The sequence below is a fragment of the Nyctereutes procyonoides genome, unplaced genomic scaffold, assembly GCF_905146905.1.
Source record: "Nyctereutes procyonoides isolate TBG_1078 unplaced genomic scaffold, NYPRO_anot_genome, whole genome shotgun sequence".
Taxonomy (NCBI): Eukaryota; Metazoa; Chordata; class Mammalia; order Carnivora; family Canidae; genus Nyctereutes; species Nyctereutes procyonoides.
In genome coordinates this window covers 1,564,180-1,583,975 of record NW_026575045.1, presented here as the reverse complement: position 1 = coordinate 1,583,975, position 19,796 = coordinate 1,564,180, and the positions used below count along the sequence as shown (strand labels likewise).

At 37.7% G+C, this 19,796-nt stretch overlaps 1 protein-coding gene across 10 annotated transcripts in view; it reads right to left on the bottom strand.

Annotated features, from left to right (window-relative positions):
- Nucleotides 1-19,796, bottom strand: part of EYA4 (EYA transcriptional coactivator and phosphatase 4) — a 302,278-nt gene that overhangs the window by 238,165 nt on the left and 44,317 nt on the right. For all 10 annotated transcript variants that reach the window (XM_055324740.1, XM_055324738.1, XM_055324737.1 and 7 more), the window contains exon 2: nucleotides 108-206. In XM_055324740.1, coding sequence (XP_055180715.1) covers nucleotides 108-140 — 33 coding nt within the window. In that variant the 5' untranslated portion in view covers nucleotides 141-206. The remainder of the gene's footprint in view (nucleotides 1-107; nucleotides 207-19,796) is intronic.

Sequence of the window (19,796 nt, the reverse complement as noted above, 5' to 3'; positions counted from 1 at the left end):
ATTTTTTAACAAAGCTCTTGATTTTTATAATATATTTCTTTTAGTATGATTTTGAGTAGTTTTGCCACAACTTTTGTCAGCAAACTTGAGACCATATTAAGACTTACTGATTGCTCATTTAAGTCCTGGGAGTCTTCCATGGGGTTTTCTCACTTCTCCTGCCACCCCCAGGTAGAAGCAGCTTCTTTCAATTAACAGTGGACTATCTAAAACAAAAAGAGGGAAACAAAGAAGAAAACTGAAAAATTTATCTTTTTTATTTATTTTCAAATTACCAAAGCATATTATGATTTATGTAATAGTGGGTAATTGATTACTTTCAAAGAACAAAACTCATTAATATTATCTCCATATCTTATAGACCTAATGATCTTGAAAATCACAGTAAAATTGGAATTCATGAACAGCTACTAAGGAATACTACAAATAAACAATAACATCTGAGGACAATTTTGGAGAGACAGTCTGCAATAAACACTTAATATACACTATTTTGTTGAAAGAGATCTGCCATTAGGCAATTGCCAGATTAAAAATTAAGAGTTCGCATTAATTGTTCACTTTCTAAAGCATGTGAATTGAGAAAATACAGTGTGTACCTTATAGCTTGTTATAAAGGAAATTTTGTCCGAATTATCAGATGATTATTAGTTTCATAAAATACATGCCCTACTTTAAATAGGAAACAAAAATAACATTACTACAATAAAGAAGGCATTACAAACATATATGGGAAGGACAATTCATTAATAAACCATAGTGAGACAATCAGTTAATTATTTAAAACAAGTTCATCTTCACTCCATACCATATATTTAAAAATCTCCAGGCAAACTGAAGTGTAAAAAAAAACCTAGAAAAATATGCATAATTTCTTTTAATTCCTAAATGGAAAAGGATTTCATAACAAATAATGGAATATAAACAAAATAGCCAAACAACCTCTTGAATCGCCTCACATCAAAAAATAATAAAAATTAACAGATACATGAAAATACAAAAAGAAATATCTGTACAAATATCAAACAAAAGAGGCTAATGCTCCTTCTTACAATGTAAACAGAAATGCACACACACCTCTACAGAAAAATGGTCTACCACCACAAAACAATATCAAACTCATTAATAAATAAAGTGCAATTTAAAATAGCAATGATACAGTTGTAGCCCTTTAAATAGTAATTGTAAAAATAAAAAGAATATGAGGTTAAAAAATATTTATGTAAAAAAAGGTGTTTCTCATGGGCATAAATTAGATATAAACTACTAAACTCACACTTGAAGTAATGTTTTAGTGACATCAGAATTCTCTGAAGATATAATTTAAGTGAAAATATTCTAGTAAGTGTCCTGCAGAAACATTTTCCCCATTTTATTGAAATTCAACATATGATGGTTTTTTGCTCCATTACATACATCCATTCATTTACATTCCCTACTACAAGCCAGGTAGACGTGGCTTTCTTTTCTTTTCTATGTTGCAATTATTTTCTACAACAGCCCTATTAATTCCCTTATTAGAATAAAAGACATTTTAAAAATTACAAAGGAGGTGTAACCTAGGTAACTCAATGGTTGAGCATCTGCCTTGGGTTCAGTTCATGATCCCGGGGTCTTGGGATCGAGTCCCACATTGGACTCCCTGCTCAGACGGGAGCCTGCTTCTCTCTCGGCCTGTGTGTCCTCTGCCTTTCTCTGTGTGTCTATCATGAGTGAATAAGATCTTTTTTTTAAATCACAAATGAAATTAGAAGTATAATTTTAAATTGTTTTATGGACAGAACACCCAGACATGTAGATTAAAGGTTTTTTTTTCAATCCTAAGAGTTAAAAGTCATAAAACAGTGATGTAACGTGTATATATGTAATGTGACAGTCTCCATATGACACTGATTAAGTATATTCCAAAACCAGAAAAGCATCGCTCAAAAGAACAGCACAATTTTACAGCATATATGAAATGGTAAGGAAGGGTAAACACGAAGCACCGTGAAAAGTGTGGCAGCATGCATTTCGACTCGGGAAGTTAAGCAGGCAGGGAGTTCAAGATTTACTAACACTATTTTTGTACTGGGGATGGGCGTGAGAAATGGCAATTGGAAAACAGGGCTCTGCCTCTTGCCTCACGTCTCTGCTGTCTTTCCTCTCCCACTCTTCCCTGCTCCTTAAGGACTGGCTCCCCACATCTAATCTGGGTCTTTCATCCTCGTCCTGATTCTTCTTGGGCACTTGCTTGCTCCTCCTATCATTAAAGTCCTCCGTCCCCATCCTTGGCCCTGCGTACTGCCCCCTCCCCTCAAGGAGACCAAGACCACTGAGGTCAGGCTCACCTTGGGTGTGGGCGCATCCTAGTTAAGTGCAGGCCACTAGTCCAGCTGATGCTGACCTTGCTCAGACTGACACCAGCCCGCCTCATCAGCTCTTCCTCCATCCTACCAGATGGAACTGTGCAGGTCATCTCTTTTAGTGGCATCTTCTCCTCGCTACCTGGTTAACAGACTGGCCAAGCATTCCTGAGGCTGCTATTTTTAAAAAGTATCACAAACTGGGTGGCTCTGACCAATAGAAATTCATTCTCTCATAGTTCTGACAGCAAGAAGTCCTAGATTAGGGTGCCAGCAGGTCCATGCTCCTTCTGGAGATTCTAGAAAAAGATCATTCCTAGTTTCTTCCTAGTTTCTAGTGTTGCCGACAAGATTGGCATCCCTTGGCTTGTAGATGCATCACTCCAATCTTTGCTTCTATGGTCAACAATATTCTTCCCATGCGTCTCTTGACTTGGCTTTCTGTGTGTGTGCCTCTGTGTCCAAATTTTCCTATTCCCATAAGTAACCAGCCACTGGATTAGGATCTACCCTAATCCAGTTAAAACATCATCTTAACTTAATTCCTTCTGCCAAGACACTACTTCCATGTAAGATCGCATTCACAGGTAAGGGGGTTAGAATTTAGGGGATACAATTCAACCTACAACATATGTATAGTTACCACACTAAAATGATGTTTAAGATGTCATCAAGGTTTAAATGTCATATCCTTTTCATAAAGGATAGCTAACAAATTAAGAATATGGATCATTAGGAAAGAAGTAATCATTTTCTAGAAGGACTACCATCTCAGGACATTGGTAATAACTCAAATGAAATTCAAAATTAAGACTTCAGAAAAGATGTTGGAACATAAGAGAATTAAGCAAAAACCAGCCTTTTTCTGTTAACCGCCCACTGAGAATCTATTTAACGTTCCAGTTGGGGAGCTATTTGCATTAATGTTCCATGTTACAACATAATACTTTGCTTTATGTTTCCTTAAAATTGAGATTGCTACTTAGTTTAACTTCTTTACGGTAACATGAATTTCTTTTTTTGCCAAACACACTAAGGTACTAAAATATTATGAGCCCAGTGATTTTATATTATTGAACCAAGTAAAACTACCTGGCCTAATTGCAGACACAGTATTATTTTACATCATAATTTAGCAATGGTTGTTATGCTAAATCTCTTAACATCTCATTTTCACAAATATATGAGAAAAAGACAAGAACACTCTTCAAATCAAGTAAGAGAAGTATTACCTCATAATAAAGATATAAAATTAAGGAATAACAATAACCTCTTGCTGTTTTATGAGGCAATAATCTAGTTCCCAGCTCTATTTCAAGGTCATTCCCCCAGAAAAGGTGAATTCAAAAAGGAATTATAGCAACCCCACCCACTTCATGTTAGATTATTTCTCCTGCAGTCAGGTTCTCAGTATACAGAGAGAGTGGATGATATCATTTTCTTCAACCCTGCTCTAGAAGTGAGCTACAAAAGTCTTCTGTCTTAGACAATTAGAATTTAAAAACCCAACAATTCTTCTGGTTTAAATATATAATGAGATTCATCTCTCAAGTCATAGGAAAATCCTCAGAAATGGAACACGGTACTGAGGCCTGGTCCAGGTGGTGGAGACAGCAAAGGGAAAAAGAAGATGTTGAGAGAGATGTGAGAAGTTTGTAGAGTGGGTGATGCAGCCCTCACCCTCAAGATTTGCCTTTCTAACAAAAGCTTCAGTGAAAACTAGATTGTCCAGGCCTGCTTTCCTCTGGCTGAGTAAACATGAACGTGAAGGGGGTGGCTCTCTGTGCCAAGGCTGGCACGGGACAAGGACCACAGCCGCACATGGGAATACTACACCTCTGGATGATGTGCACACATGGCACAGCCTCTGTCCAGCCATTAAAGCCAGAGACCTGGGCTTTGTCACAGACTCCTTGCCTACCCCTGTCCAATTCCCTAAGTTACAAAGTGCTGTCAGTATCCCACAGAGTTCACTCAAATCTCTCCGTGTTTCTCTCCTCACTGCCATGACATCAACACAAGCCATCCATGGCCCTTGCCCAGAGGGGAGCCACGGCCTCCTGAGCAGCACCTTCTCTCCAGAGTTGCTCCCTGGACTTGACTTTGCACAGTGCCACTAGAGAGATGCTTTACAGTAGAGATATAATTGGATTTTCTTAAAACAAGTCAGAGCTTTACCCTACCTTTAGGATAAACCAGACATTCTTTCATTGGTCCTAACTGAAGTTGTGGCTGTATCTAGAAGAATCCCATGAAAGAGAACCCCTAGTCAGCTGTCTCTGCTCCCTAGGGCCTTCTGCCTATCCCCAGTGGGAGAGCTTCACCTTCCTTCTCCCTGGGCTCCGTTCCACTGTACTTGCCATTCCCCTATCCTTAGCACTACCAACACAATCAGCACACAGCACAGCGCTCACAGTCAAAGGCTGGGACTGCCCCAGAGTCTCCTGGGGGGATGGAGGGGCGGTATATGCCCACTACAGGCTCTGCTGCCACACAAAGAAGGGAGTGGGGAAAGGAGTATAACACCTACCCATGTTCCACATGCCTTAGGGAAAGATATGAGACTGCATTTTACATGAGACTGCATTTTACATTTTACTCTGGTCCCAGACCCAGTGCAGATCCAGAGATGTGGAGGGAGGTGCATGGATAGATACCCATAACTATTGACAAGGCCCCCTTTAAACTTAGGTGGGGGCACTGAATAATCTATGTGCATGTGCAAAATTTCCTGGGCCAGGAGAGGGTATCCTTCTATTACATTCTGTCATTCAGAATGGCTAATCTATGGCTTGACTTTTAGATTTTCAAAGGGCAAATACATTTCCAAAAACATACTGTGTTTGCCCACATGAGCCCATATTACAACTAGACTGATCCAAATTTGGAATTCAGTACATGACCCTTTAGACCACACAGTTCTTTCCAGTTACACCAAATTACTTGTATCTAATGATGCATCACAATTCCTTCCTATCGCTTAGGATGTGAGCCTGGGAAAGTAACAGGCTGGTCCTCCTTTAGTGGCAAAATCACTCGGATGTAAAACTCCTGGGGCACCTGGGGGGCTCAGTCTGCTATCTGACACTTGATTTCAGCTCAGGTCATGATCTCGGGATCATGATACGGATCCCCACATCAGGCGCCACGCTCAGTAAGGGGTCTGCTTAAGATTCTCTCTCCCCCCCCCCACCCGCTCATGCCATCTCTAAATTAATTAATTAATTAATTAATTAATTAATTAATTAATAAAATCCTTATAAAACCAAACAAACGTGGGCACTCTTTATAGATGTGTGGAAAAACCTGGTCTGTTAGGGAGGGAGCAACAGAAGGAAGGTGACCCAGAAAGAGCAGCAAAGGAGAGGATGGTGAGAAAGTCCTGGCAAAACTGAAGGACCTGGATCTTATTACTCCTGAAGTCTCAACTGTTCCTGTGCCCTTCCTGCTGCTTGGCTATTCAATTCTGCCTTGGATTTCATGAGCTATCCTCACAGTGTTCAATTAAATTCCCTCCTTTATTAAGCATATTGCCTGACATAAAACTGCGATTGTACAGGAAGTCTAACAACTTACAATATCCTGACATCATTCAGATAGCATGGCTGGAGCCAACTGTCCAGAGGGCACTGCTTTCACATACTGCACAGCAAGGTACCTCCACTGCCCTCCAATGCCACTGATGTGTCTGTGAAGCTGAGACAAGCCCTGGCCGGTCCTGGCAGCTCAGGCAGCAGGCCCATGAGGAAAGCCAACAGAACAAAGAACACGCAGCTCTAATCCTGCGGCCAACTGTTCAGAGGTGGACATGTGCATTCTTTGACTATGCACGTGACCCTTGTCCCTACTGCACAAAAGGAAAACAGCAAAGGTGTCCAAGAGACAGATCTGGGTGAACAGTAATGAGCACTCTGTGCAGCTTCAATTGCCTTCCATGAAACCAAACTAAAAACTAGATGCCAAGCTATGCTGAACTGTTTTGTAGAGCGTGAACTTTGCAAAATAGTCACATTTAACACAAAATGTTTAATAATAATGGGGTTGATTTCTCATGCTATAATTCTCACCAGCTTAATTTCATGATCATCACCTGGGTCATTAGAGATAGGTTCATTTTTTGGCAATAGTCTTCCTGGAATTATAAATGATGATCACTTGACTTCCGACAAACAATGCCAGCCAAGTATTTCTATGTTGTTTGTGTTGTTAATTGCTGCTGGTTGGCTAGTTATCCTAGGAAACACAGCCCCAGTTATAACTGGATGGTCCCAGAGATACAACTGAAAGAATTCTGAGCTTGAGCAACTTGTTACCCCTACAAACACTCGGGCAGACTCTGCAGGCTCAGGTGCTGCCTCTGCTGCTCCTCCCAACCAAACTTAACAATTATTCTGCTGAGCTTTTTTTTTTTTTTTGTGTGTGTGTGTGTGTGTGTGTACCCTGTAATGGTTCATCTAGCTCTGGCTGTCCTGTAGCCTGGCAGGAAAACTATTTTTGCCTTTTCGCTCAAATAGTCTGTTTTTTCAGCCATAAACCTCTCTTCCATACCTAGGAAACTTTTCTGATGAAGATTATATTGACCCTATGTATTACTTAACACACATCTGATGACTTTATGCTGCTCTTGAGGAAAATTTGACACTTTGAAAGAATTTTAAAACACAGCTCCTAAACTTAGTATTCACCTCTTGATATCCTAGAGGTATAAAAGATAGTTTTCTTAGTGGGAATATAAATGTAGTGATTTCAAATAAACATCTCTAAATAAAACAGTCTGTATTGAGTCCTTGTTTTGCCACTGGATAATGGTATGGCCTTACAATAGGTCATGAATGCCTCTAAATATTATTCTCTTCCTATTTTATGTATTGTATTATATTATGTTGAAATTAAATAAAAATCAGTACTTCAAAAATACAAGCCATTTGATTACTCATGACAGAGTGAGAAAAATATTTGCTTTTTTATTTTGCCTTCTATATAATGAATTAAAACATCTTAACATTTTTACTGTATGGTAAGTACAATTTCTTATGGAAATGTAATGATTTTAACTCTGCTCTACTAAGAATATTATATTAATCAGTGAACTTCAGAAGACGCATTAACTACCTATATTTAGATAGTAGTCAAAAGTCACCAGTCCTTGACCAATTCTCTGAACTTAAATAAGTTTATAAAAATGAACATCTTAGCTACATTATTACCATTTACTGCTTTTCAGTTTGCCATGCTACATAACATCAAAGTTGTGACTAGTTTCTTTAGTGTTGAGAGATTGATGCTGCTGGTAACAGAATTATAGATGGGTGTGTGAAAGAGAAGGAAAAATATTTTCAGAAAAGAAGTTTGAATTCATTAAAGCAGGAGTGAGAAACTAGATTATTAGTGAACAAATATTGATTATTACTATATTTTGGTACCACTAAAATGTGAACACAGGATAGGATGTGTCATAAAATTACAACATATCTACTTTGGATTTTTTGAAAAACAAGATTAATAGTCATCAAATTTAAAGAGCAACTTGAAGGCCGTTGCAGTGATCTAGATAAGAAATCAAGCAAATCTGAACTGATGTGATGGCTGAAAGGCACCTAGAGAAAAGGTGGATATGCAGGATAACATTAAAGACAAATCAAAAGGACATAGGAAATAAGTGAATATGACTCCTAAGGCAAATATAACTTGCTGGTGTCACACCATGGTTCCTGAAAAATGTATCATATGGAAAAGATGAGAGGAAAAGATATTTTTGTTAGTGTGTTGTTTCTGTTGTCATTATCTTCATCGATGGAGATGGAGATAGGCAGGAAATAAAAGTGGCAATGTATAAAAAGAAAATCTGAGAATTCTGTCTCTTTTATCTAAAGAAGGCTAGAAAACTCAGCCCACCATCTGACTCAGTGAGGAAGCCTGTCTTATGATGGAACCTTTGGGAAGAGTAAAAGAAAATAATTACTTGAGATAAATCAAACCCTCAGTCTTGCTCAAATGCAAATTCTAAATTGTTATTGCATTTCTGGTATGGAAACCTCAAACCAAAAAACTAAAATCAAGACTGATCCAGAGGCTTGAAATCCCTAGACGCCAGGGGATGTAAATGCAAGATTATCCCATAGGACAGAAAGGATTCTGAGAGTATTCATCAAAATTCTCAAATTCATCAAAAATGATAAGCTACATAAAGACACTAAACACAATACAGACAGCAGATGCAACAACAGGGAAACTGGGATTCAAAATCTAAGATTATAGGACAATCTGAAAAATATAAGTATGCTTAAAACAAAGAGACAGAAGGAAAGGAAAGAAAGTTGAAGGAATCACACTATAAAAAATAAATACATAAAGTTGGGGAAAAGCTATAAAAAATGTTTTCTTAGTATATGCCCTGAAATCTTAAAAATGAATGACTTACATAGCAAATCAGATTTAGCTAAAGAAACAATCTGCAAAATAGAAGATGTAAATAAATTAACAAAAATACTCAGTATCCAGACCCTTGAGTGAAATTAATAGCAACAAACAATAACAACATAAACACTCATTTTTCTCTCAAATTTTCCACATTACCAATTTCTCAGGAATCAAGGTGTGACAACTGAGAGTCATCTTTTTTTTTATTTTGGGGGTGGTGCAGAACCCAATATATAACAAAGTAAACACAAAGAGATATAAAATATTACAAAAATTTGACTAATCCAGAGCCAAGTTACTTGTTTGAATTGTGTCTACAGTGAATATTAGTTAGGGATTTAATTATATATGATGTCACTTGCCTTCCTAAAACTTCAGACACTTGAAATTTCTTTATACAGAGTTTTAATTGAGCCTGGATCCACAAAAATTAGAATACCTTCTTCCCTCTCAATAAATTCCCCATTAGCATCAGAGGATAAAAGCATTCCACTGGCTTCATAACTGCATTCAAAGTAGAATCACATTAACAAAACACTGTCATTATAGCTTCTAAAAATCCAAGAACATTTTAAAGGGTAAAGATAGAAGATTTCAGAAAACAATATATCGAATAAAATTGATGTTGTTCAATTCCATATTGTGCTTCCTTACTCTATGTTCTGACTTTAAGAGAAACTTAGAGGATATGAATGGAATCTAAAAAGTCTTATTTCTTGGTCTTGGGGTCATGAGGAATACAAAAATAACTGCGGTTTATTTACAAATTGATCATATGAGTGTCTATAGATAGAATATTTGAAACATCTTAGTACCAGTAATAGAACCACCTCCCTCTCTTTCCTTCTTTCCATTTTTCCTTGTATATTAGTTTTTAAATCTACCTTTCAGAATTTCCACTCTATTCTACCCACCAGAGACACAAAGCATAAGCGGAATCCTGCTTTAATATATATGGCAGGCTGGGGGATCCCTGGGTGGCTCAGTGGTATAGCGCCTGCCTTTGGCCCAGGGCGCGGTCCTGGAGTCCCAGGATCGAGTCCCATGTCAGGCTCCCTGAATGGAGCCTGCTTCTCCCTCTGCCTGTGTCTCTGCCTCTCTCTCTCTCTCTCATGAATAAATAAATAAAATATTAAAAAATATATATATATATATGGCAGGCTGTTAGATATTAAGTGAGCCCTATCATTCACGTCACCCCTAAATCTTTTTACTTCAAGTTAAATACCCCTAGTTAATAAGACCATATCTTTGGGCAGCCCGGATGACTCAGCGGTTTAGCGCCACCTTCAGCCCAGGGCGTGATCCTGGAGGCCTGGGATCGAGTCCCATGTGGGGCTCCCTGCATGGAGCCTGCTTCTCCCTCTGCCTGTGTCTCTGCTTCTCTCTCTCTCTCACTCTCTCTCTCTTTCTCTCTCTCTGATGAATAAATAAATAAAATAAAATCTTAAAAAAAAGATTAAAAAAAAATAAGACCACATCTTTAACAAAATAAAGTCCTTGTTTCCCAACAGGGATTATGGGAGAATGCACTCAGCCACAATCGCTGGAAATGTGTAATTGCCTAGAAAATGCTTAAATGGAAGACAGATATGAACCAGGTCATAGCGCATCATTATTTTTAAAACATTCAATTATAAATTGACATTAAATTATTACAGATCAGCATTAACGTATACCAAATATCACATTTATACCCAGACAAAAATGAAAAGGAAATCCAATTAGCTGAAATGGAAATTAATGGCAATAAATTTTCAAAGCAGTGAGAACGAATTACCTTAGGATTCTGTTTTTTGTTTTTTTTTTTTTTAGTTTTTTTTTTTATTTATTTATGAGAGATACACAGAGAGAGAAGCAAAGACATAAGCAGGCTCCATGCAAGGAACCCAATGTGGAACTCGATCCGGGGACTCCAGGATCACACCCTGGGCTGAAGGCAGGCGCTAAACTGCTGAACCACCCAGGGATCCCCATGTTTGCTGGTTTGTTGAAGACCTAATTATTCTTTGGGAAAATTAAAGGGAAAAAAAACTAATGTTTAAGCTACTGGAAGGTCTACTTTGCCCAAGACTTGGATGTGCCTGAGTTTGTTTGTAAAATCTATGGGTTAGGCTCCCAGGGTTCCAAATGCTCTTAGGCCTGAGGAGCCTCCTGGGAAAGAACTCTTCCAAGGAAAGAGCTAGTGAGCCATAAGGCTGGAGCTAAGTCAGTACTAAGTCTCAGGGCCGCAAGCAAAGAACAAGAAAATAAGCCAACCAAAAAAAAAAATTGTCCACTAAATTCTGTAGAAGAGGTTGAGGGCAGATGGTGTATTATTTGGATCCTTTCTTACAGGGGTATGGTGCTGGGGGAAGGTACTGGATACTTTCCTCATTTGAAGTTACTTATGGACCAGCTGTTCAATCAAAGAGAAGTGAGGTCTGGCCCAGAAAAATACTACTTTCTTTAAATATGACTCTTATAGCTTAGGGGGAAAAAAGTGGGAGTGAAGAAAGCTTGGGAAAAAAACTGGTTAAACTATTAAGGAAAAGATCACAATAAGAATTAAAAGTGTGAGACTTGAAACTCCAGAAAATGACAGAGAAGCAGAATATTTTGCCCCCTCTTGATCAAACTAAATGTGAGAGATTGTAGGGATGTGGACACTGGTCCTTTCCATACTCTTGAAGGGTAGTGTGGTTTCTTCTGGCCATCATTCTGTGCTCCAGGCCTCGCTAGGGCCACAGCCTACTCCTTCTTCAAGCCCCAAACTATATTAGTTCCTAAAGAAGCTTCAAGTGCTTCTCATAGAACTTCTGTGGCACACACCAGGATAGTCCAATTTATTGTTTAATGCCTTATTTTCTCTTTCATGGTCATGAAAAAAAATACAATGTTTCTTTGAAGAAAACATCTAAGATATATAAATTCAAATATTATTGGCGCTCCCTATGTCAAGACTGTATCTTGCAAAAACATGGACTCCTATATAATGTATAAATTAATGAGTGAATGAATGGACTAGCAAATAAACAAATAGGTAAATAAGGAAACACTCCTAAGGCACAAGTCAGGAAATAGGTAATTTCAGTTTCATGAAGTTGCAGGTTCAATCAAGCAAATGGAATCGTAGATTTCCATGCCTGCCATGACTCAATGTATGGCTTTGGGAAAACCTTGTAATTTCTCCATACTTCAGTTTCTCACCCTATAAAAAGAGTATATTGCTTGAAATTCAATTCCCTCACTGCAGTGACGGTATTGATTCAACATTTATAAAAAATTTTTTAGCTTCCCTGATTAATAGGCAAAATACTGCGGTAGTTGCATAATACGCTTTCCAAAAAGTATAAAGGTAACTAGTCAAATCTAATGTAAAAGGATATCTGAAAAATAAATACCAGTCATATTTATTACTTCTCCATTCCATTTGCTAAGTCATAAAAATTACTTCTAACAGAAAAAGTGTCAAATTAATATTCAAGCCAGCTGAAGTGTTATCATCATAGGTTTACCTATTTTTGGGGGGGTAGGGAGTTGTTTTGTTTTTCCAGGCTGCCCCCACATGTTTATATGGTACAGTCAGGAATGTTGGGCATGGTTTTGAAGGCCTCTAGCGTATTCGCTGGTTTCTGGCATTCTAATGCACTCTACTCTTATAACCATAAAAGTACTCTTGAGTGCTTCTGGAAATATATAACAAATCCTTAATCAATTTAAGAGTGTTTTAACTGCATACATGAAATTTCTTGGGAGGAAAATGTTAGCTATTCTACACACATATAGTACTTAAGTTAGCAAGAGAGTTCCTTCTCAAAGGCACAAAGAAGTTTCCCCATAGTAATATAATTTTCAGTTTTATGTACATAAGTCCTATTGAATCCCTTAGAATAACAGGAAATTCTGCGGGAAAAAAACCCACAAAAATTGATAGCCATATTTATCCAATGCTAGAGGAATAAGTTAGCTATTTTGAATTGGATTACTCCTTTAATGCAATAGATAACCACTAAAGGTTAACCAGAATCTTAATTAACCAGAAATTGTAGGAGCTAAATATTCTGGACACAGAACTTTCTACAGTGTAGGCTCTAAGAATAAAGTCAACTGATTAATACACTTCATTTTTAAACTTCATGTATCATACGACTTTAGCCGGGACTTGAGTAGCAATTCTCTGGACTTTGATACATTAACTTTAATTTGCACATTAAACAGATTATAACATTTCAGAGATTTACAAATTAATACATTGATAAGACAGCCAATATTCTGATATACAGTAATAATTATCCACATATATTCAGAATGGAGTAACCTCTTTTCTAATAATACAATGTCAATACCTTTCACTTACATGTTAAAAACTATAGTAATAAAAAAAACTATAGTAATAAAAGTAAGGTGATTAGAATCATGCCTGGCACATAGTTGGCTCTTAATAGAATAATACATAACTCCTCATAAATTCTCATCAACAATATCTGAGTTAGAGCCATTTCTCCTAATAATTGTTATAATATTTTATAATACTAAGTGAAAACATGTCACAAACATGAGTTACTGTTTTTCTCTTCCTACCAATTAAAGAAATATGAATACATACAATAATTATTCATATAACTCAGTTCTAACAACTCTTAAATGAGATATTAACTATATATAACATAGATTTGTTATACATGGGGTTAATACAATTATTTGCTCTCATCAGTGAACTCTTCCAATTGGTGTACAAGTCTCAAGGAATTTACTACTATAAGCCTCCTTATGAATCAGAGCACAATTACCATGTTCAATTAAGCATAAATTTTTGTTCTTGGCTTTTATGAGAAACAGGCAAGCATCATCATAGGGATGCAAGTTGTTGTAACTTTTTTGAAAAAATGTTTTGGCACAATCTATGTAATATACACATATTCTTCCACCTACTAATTCTATGTCTAGAGTTTTACCTACAGGAATTTTGGGTAGATAACACAGAGAGTTACATAAAAACCACCACAGCAACACTCTTTGTAATAGTAAAAATCTGCAAGCAACCTAAATATATACTAAAAAGAGAACAGTTAAATTATAAAACATACACATTAATTAAATAGGGGTATCCAAAATCATATGCACTGATGTGGAAAGTATTAAAGATACAAAGTATCAAAATAAAAACAAGTGTAAAATAAAAATAAATTTTAACTTCACATAGTTCTTACACTTACACGTGTATAGAAACAAAAGTCTGAAAGGAAGTGCACTAAAGTGTAACGATTAACTCGAATTTGTGGAATATGGAGGAAATCAATAAAGTGAAGGACATGCACTTTTTACTTTAAATACATCTGTGTTTTTTAGCTTTTTATTACCATAAAACATACATAAATCAAAAGTAGACAGCTGATAAATACTAAATAAGCAACCTCATGGTACCAATCAGACCATGATAAAGGCCATTTATCTGCATGCCAGGAGCCTCTTTCCTTCCCTCTTCCAGTCATTCCCCTCAAAATAGTTTCTATCATATCTGGGTTTTTTTTTTCATATCTGTTTTAATATGTTACAAAGCATATGAATTCTTTTCTTTAAAAAAAAAAGGATTTAAAAAAAATATTGCTTCAGCAGCACCAAGTTTCCTTTTTTGAATGTTAAATACACCCAGCAGGATATTCAAAGAAATCAATTTAAAGTATGTTCTGGGCATTTTCAGGGTCTTTCCTAGACGAACGGAGTTATTCCTCACAACTCCACTAGGCAAGAGGCAAGTATTATTATTACCCCTGTGTGCACGGCCTGGAGCTACGGCCTGGAGCAGCTCCGTAAGAACTTCCCCAGGGCTCCTCCAAGGAGCCGACACACACAGATGCAGTCTGCGTCCAAGACTTGCAACTCCTTGTCGGACACAAAGGAAAATAAAGGCAGTAAGACAAGAAAGTTGGGAGCGCCAGGGTGTCTCTGGGACCAGGTCCTCTTTTTAGCTCCCTTTTGAATACATCACTTGACGTCTCTAATTCAACCCCTTACTGCAAAATAGAGTTGGGGTAAATTCCTCTTCTGATGTGATTCTGAAAATAACGTGACCCACTAAAGTAGAGAGCAAAGACGCCTCCTCATGATGTAGTGCAATCACATACCACATTCAGAAGTGACTCATACAAGGAAATACAGCCACAATTTTTGAAACTATTGGAAACAATAATTTTAATTTAATGTTATTTTTGGACACAGGAGGGTTTTTTTTCCCCCTAAATAAGCAAGTTGGTGGTTTTGAAGGGTCTTGCTCATCTTTTTGTGGAAAATGCCTAAAAACAAACCACCAAAAACTAAACAAAAAATTTTCCTTCCTCAATTGTGCCTGGAAAAAGACCTAATTTCTCTCACCAAAAGGCCACACATACTTTAACAGACACATCTGGGATTTCTGGACCCCATATTTTGAAACAATGACATAAACAAATACAGAACACACTTGCTCTCAGATGAAATCCATAATTCTGAGGGTTAGAAATTCCTCAAAATAACATGAAGTGTGTCTCTGCAGCAAGCAGCCAGAGAGGCCAAAGTTTGCTGCTGGAGAGAAGTAGAAGTACGACGACTATAAACCTCAGCTAGAATCTGCCTTTTTGATTTGTTTATTCAAAATTCAAGTTCATGCCGGATATATCTTTTCTTCTTCTAGAAAATCAATAATACCTTAGTACAAATGATGCTTTAAATAAGTTAGCATAAAAAATAACCAATAAAATTCCTTCCAGAACCATAAGGAATAAAGAACCAGTGTCCAAACCATAAGCAGGATTTTCTTTGGAGCTGTCTGGCTTCGGATGCGAGCCCTTTGAAGACACACGTGGAATAGTGCAGTTAGTGAATTTCTACCGAAACGCCCAGGTGCTGGCACTGCAGACACAGAGATAGGATCTCCACCCTCTGTGAGTCCAGGTCTCTCTAGAAGACCGATTCACATATAATTAGCCTCAGCACAATATGCTTTTATATCAACAGCCCCCAAAAAGGTGTATTACAAAGAGAAAAAAATGAAATCTGCATGAACCTTAGGGAAGGCTTCCCAGAGGAGGCGACATCTGAGCTAAGCCATGAAAATTAAGTAGAGTTCTGTCCAGGTAGGCAGCAAAAGAGTGAGGGGCAATTAGGTGAAGGGAGCTGGAGCAGTGGAAGGCAAAGGCGGAGAGAGTATCCCAGGGAGAAAAAAAAAAAAAAAAAGAAGTGCCTAATTGTATTTTATAACATAGAGCATTCACAAAAATAGCTAAGTCTTACATTAGGACCCACTCTACAAACAATGCTTTCTGCTTTCAACATATCAGAAAGCAGATATGCGACCTGAATTCTTGGAGGAGGAGAGTCCCTAATTGATGAATCCAAGAAGGGTTCCTTAGGAAAAATAGACCCTCTGGTTTGTTGGCTGTTCTCTAATGAACAGGCTTTTTATTCAACATCAGGCATGAAGTGTCTGAATGGACTTGAGTTTTGCTCTGCCTTCTGTGGATTTCTTGTCAGTGCATGGAGCAGATTCACAATGTAAGCCCTTGACTTATGACCGTTCCTTAAGTCCCCTGGAATGGCCCCCCACCTGTCACGGGGTTGCCCAGAACCTTTATCTCTCTGCTAACAAGTAGCTGTGCAAGGTCACTCTCCTCTTAGAAAACAGAAAGACACTCTGATCTCATACAATAGGGTATTTTTGTAGCCACTTCCCCCTTTTAAAACTACATTTCAATAATTAAAGCATAAATGAAAAGAGAGGTATGAGATAAACAGAAAGAGTATGTTTTTAAGCACCTCTGCCCTGCCTGCTTGAGCATCAGTTAGTAAATGATGTGAAATCCCTATGTCAGTTTGACTGCTTCCAGGTAACATGATTACCTGCCTAACTTAAAACCACTAAATCAGGGATCCCTGGGTGGCGCAGCGGTTTAGCGCCTGCCTTTGGCCCAGGGCGCGATCCTGGAGACCCGGGATCGAATCCCACATCGGGCTCCCGGTGCATGGAGCCTGCTTCTCCCTCTGCCTGTGTCTCTGCCTCTCTCTCTCTCTCTCACTGTGTGCCTATCATAAATAAATTAAAAAAAAAATTTAAAAAAAAAACACTAAATCAGACAATATATATGTGTGGAATTTCTGGTATCTTTGCACTTACTAATGAGATGGGAAAAATTATGTACTGTTTAGACCTCATACGAGTATTAGTACAATCACATACGTAGAATACTAATTGTTTCATACTTCAAAATAACTTTCACATTCAACCCAAAACTCAGGTAGGTAAAGTCATCCTCCCTAATTTTATGTTAACATTCTACTTTTCCATTTTGCTTCTTTAAGTCATCTTCAAACATTTTTCATGGAAGCCTACCCTAGGCAGAGGTCAGAGGTGGTATTCAGACCAGTCACGTTTACTTACAGTCAACTACAGATCAGGTCATAGATAAAATGGCTGTCAAAATTAAACCTGAAGAATTCTAGAACATAAGTTTGAATTGGGTAATTCATCACAGGAATGCTTACATGTGATATTTTTATTTTCAGTTTCATCAGGTTGTGCCAATGTTACTGAACTCAAGATACTGAAATTGTGGTACAAACTGAACACTCAGACATATTTCATGGGAAGATGTTCCATCACAAATGAACAAATGATTTTATTAAGTATTATAATCTTAGGCAGTTGCGATTATAGCCAACTTTGCTTTTTCTGATGCTACAGACTATAAATAAAGTAAAAGTTTCTTATTACTGAATTATTTATCTTTGGAAAAATAAGTAATTGTCATTATTAAAAATGAATCAAAAGTACCTACTAATAATATTTTAAAAATAGAAAAAATAGATATTAAGGTGAGTCAAACAAACATCTATGTCCTATATAGTTTTCTAGGTATTCTGCTCTCCCCACTCGTATATTATTCCTGGAAAAATAAATATGTTGAAAATAGTCAATCTGTATAAAGCTCACCTGTAAATCCTCTCTATATAAAGTTTATCTATCTACACAGACCAAAGAGAGTTGTTTGATTTTGTTATTTAAACTTAAGAGGAAGGTATAAAGATTCTCCACGCCTGCCTGGAAGTAGAACAATTCCCTCATGCAGATGCCTGGAAATCTTCTGGCTTTAACAAGTGGTCTTAAGATCTGCTTTGGTCGTGGGGTCTCAACTGGAGAAAATTGTGCTTCCAGGGGATCCCTGGGTGGCGCAGCGGTTTAGCGCCTGCCTTTGGCCCAGGGCGCGATCCTGGAGACCCGGGATCGAATCCCACATCGGGTTCCCGGTGCATGGAGCCTGCTTCTCCCTCTGCCTATGTCTCTGCCTCTCTCTCTCTCTCTGTGACTATCATAAATAAATTAAAAAAAAAGAAAAGAAAATTGTGCTTCCAGAAGATGTCTGTCCATGTCTGGAGATGCTGTCATTACTTGGGGAAGGGGTGTTGCTGTGGGTTCGGACTGAGGATGCTCCTTAACACTCCATAATATAGCAGACAGCCACACACACACACACCCAACAAAGAATTATTGAGCCCAAAACATCAATAATAAGAGGTTGAAAACACCTGAGACTAATGTAATACTGTATGTCAACTATTGGGAAACACAACTATTGGGAGACACTATATGTCAACTATTGGAAATACTGGTTTGCATATATTGTAGGTTCCAGCATAACATCAATATATGTTTTTAAATTACAGATGCATCTGGCAGTTCCAGGTAAGCCTTAAAAACAGGGCCTTACCAATAATTTTAACTTACTTTCCTCCCTCAACCCCACTCTGCTATATAGTCATTATATCTGAATCTAAGGACAGAGTGATAAATTCTAGAAACAGAAAAGCTTATAACCCCCTATTGTCTCTGCAGAGATAAGAATCATAGCATTATTTAAAGTTATCTTAAGTTTACATTAAGTTCATCAAACCTATTGTCAATTGAAAAGTATACAAATTCTTTTAATTGGTACCTTCAGGCTAAGAAAAGCAACTGAGGAAACTTAAATATGGACTATAAAATAAAAGTACCATTACATAATGTACTCAAAATTGCTCAGGGAAGTTGAGGAACTCCATAAATCAAAACCTTCACAAAATTCTAGATTACTACATGTAGAAGTATTTGTTAAGAAATTCTGTGCAACATAAATGGCCAAACCTCAGTTTCAAGCACCTCTAATGTCTTCTCCTTGGGCTCCAAATACAGCCTCAGATTTGCCAAGATCGCCCAAGAATGCCAAATTCATACCTGGACTAAGTTTATAGTCCCCAGTCTATGGACTCCAAAATGACTTCTAGCTCTAAATATTTATGAAAATTTTTGATTACTGGAGAATAACAATAATAATCATAATAGCTGATACTCAGACACTATTCTAAGTACTTCACATAAATTTACTCCCTGAATTCTCAGAAGAAACTTATAAAGTATGTTCTATTCCATATCAGAAAACTGAAACAAAACTAATTTAAGTAACATGCTTATCACTCGAGTCTTTAGTATCAAAGCCTGGGTTTGAATGCAAGCAGCCTGCTCCATATTCTTTGTACTTAACCACTTGCTATAAAAAGAATTGAGTCCCTTGGATTTCAAGTGCTATGAAATACTTGTATCTTCAGAGATCTTCAGGATCCTTGGCTTACTCACTGGTAAAGTCATATGGATACATGCATACACACATACATATAAGCTGGGCCTGGATTCAGACCTGTAATTCTACTGGGTTAATACAAAAATCCCTGAGGTTCTTCTTAAGGCTGGCCTGTAGTCTTACGGTCATGGCTATCCCCATTCTTCCCAATCTCATGGCAGAGGATGACCAGTGCCACCATCACAGCTCTCATCCCCATTTTCTTTTTTTTTTTTTTAAGATTTATTTATTTATTCAGAGAGAGAGAGAGAGAGGGGGGCAGAGACACAGGCAGGGGGAAAAGCAGGCTCCATGCAGGAAGCCCAACATGGGACTCGATCCCGGGTCTTCAGGATCACACCCCGGGCTGCAGGCGGCGCTAAACTACTGCACCACCAGGGCTGCCCCTCATCCCCATTTTCTT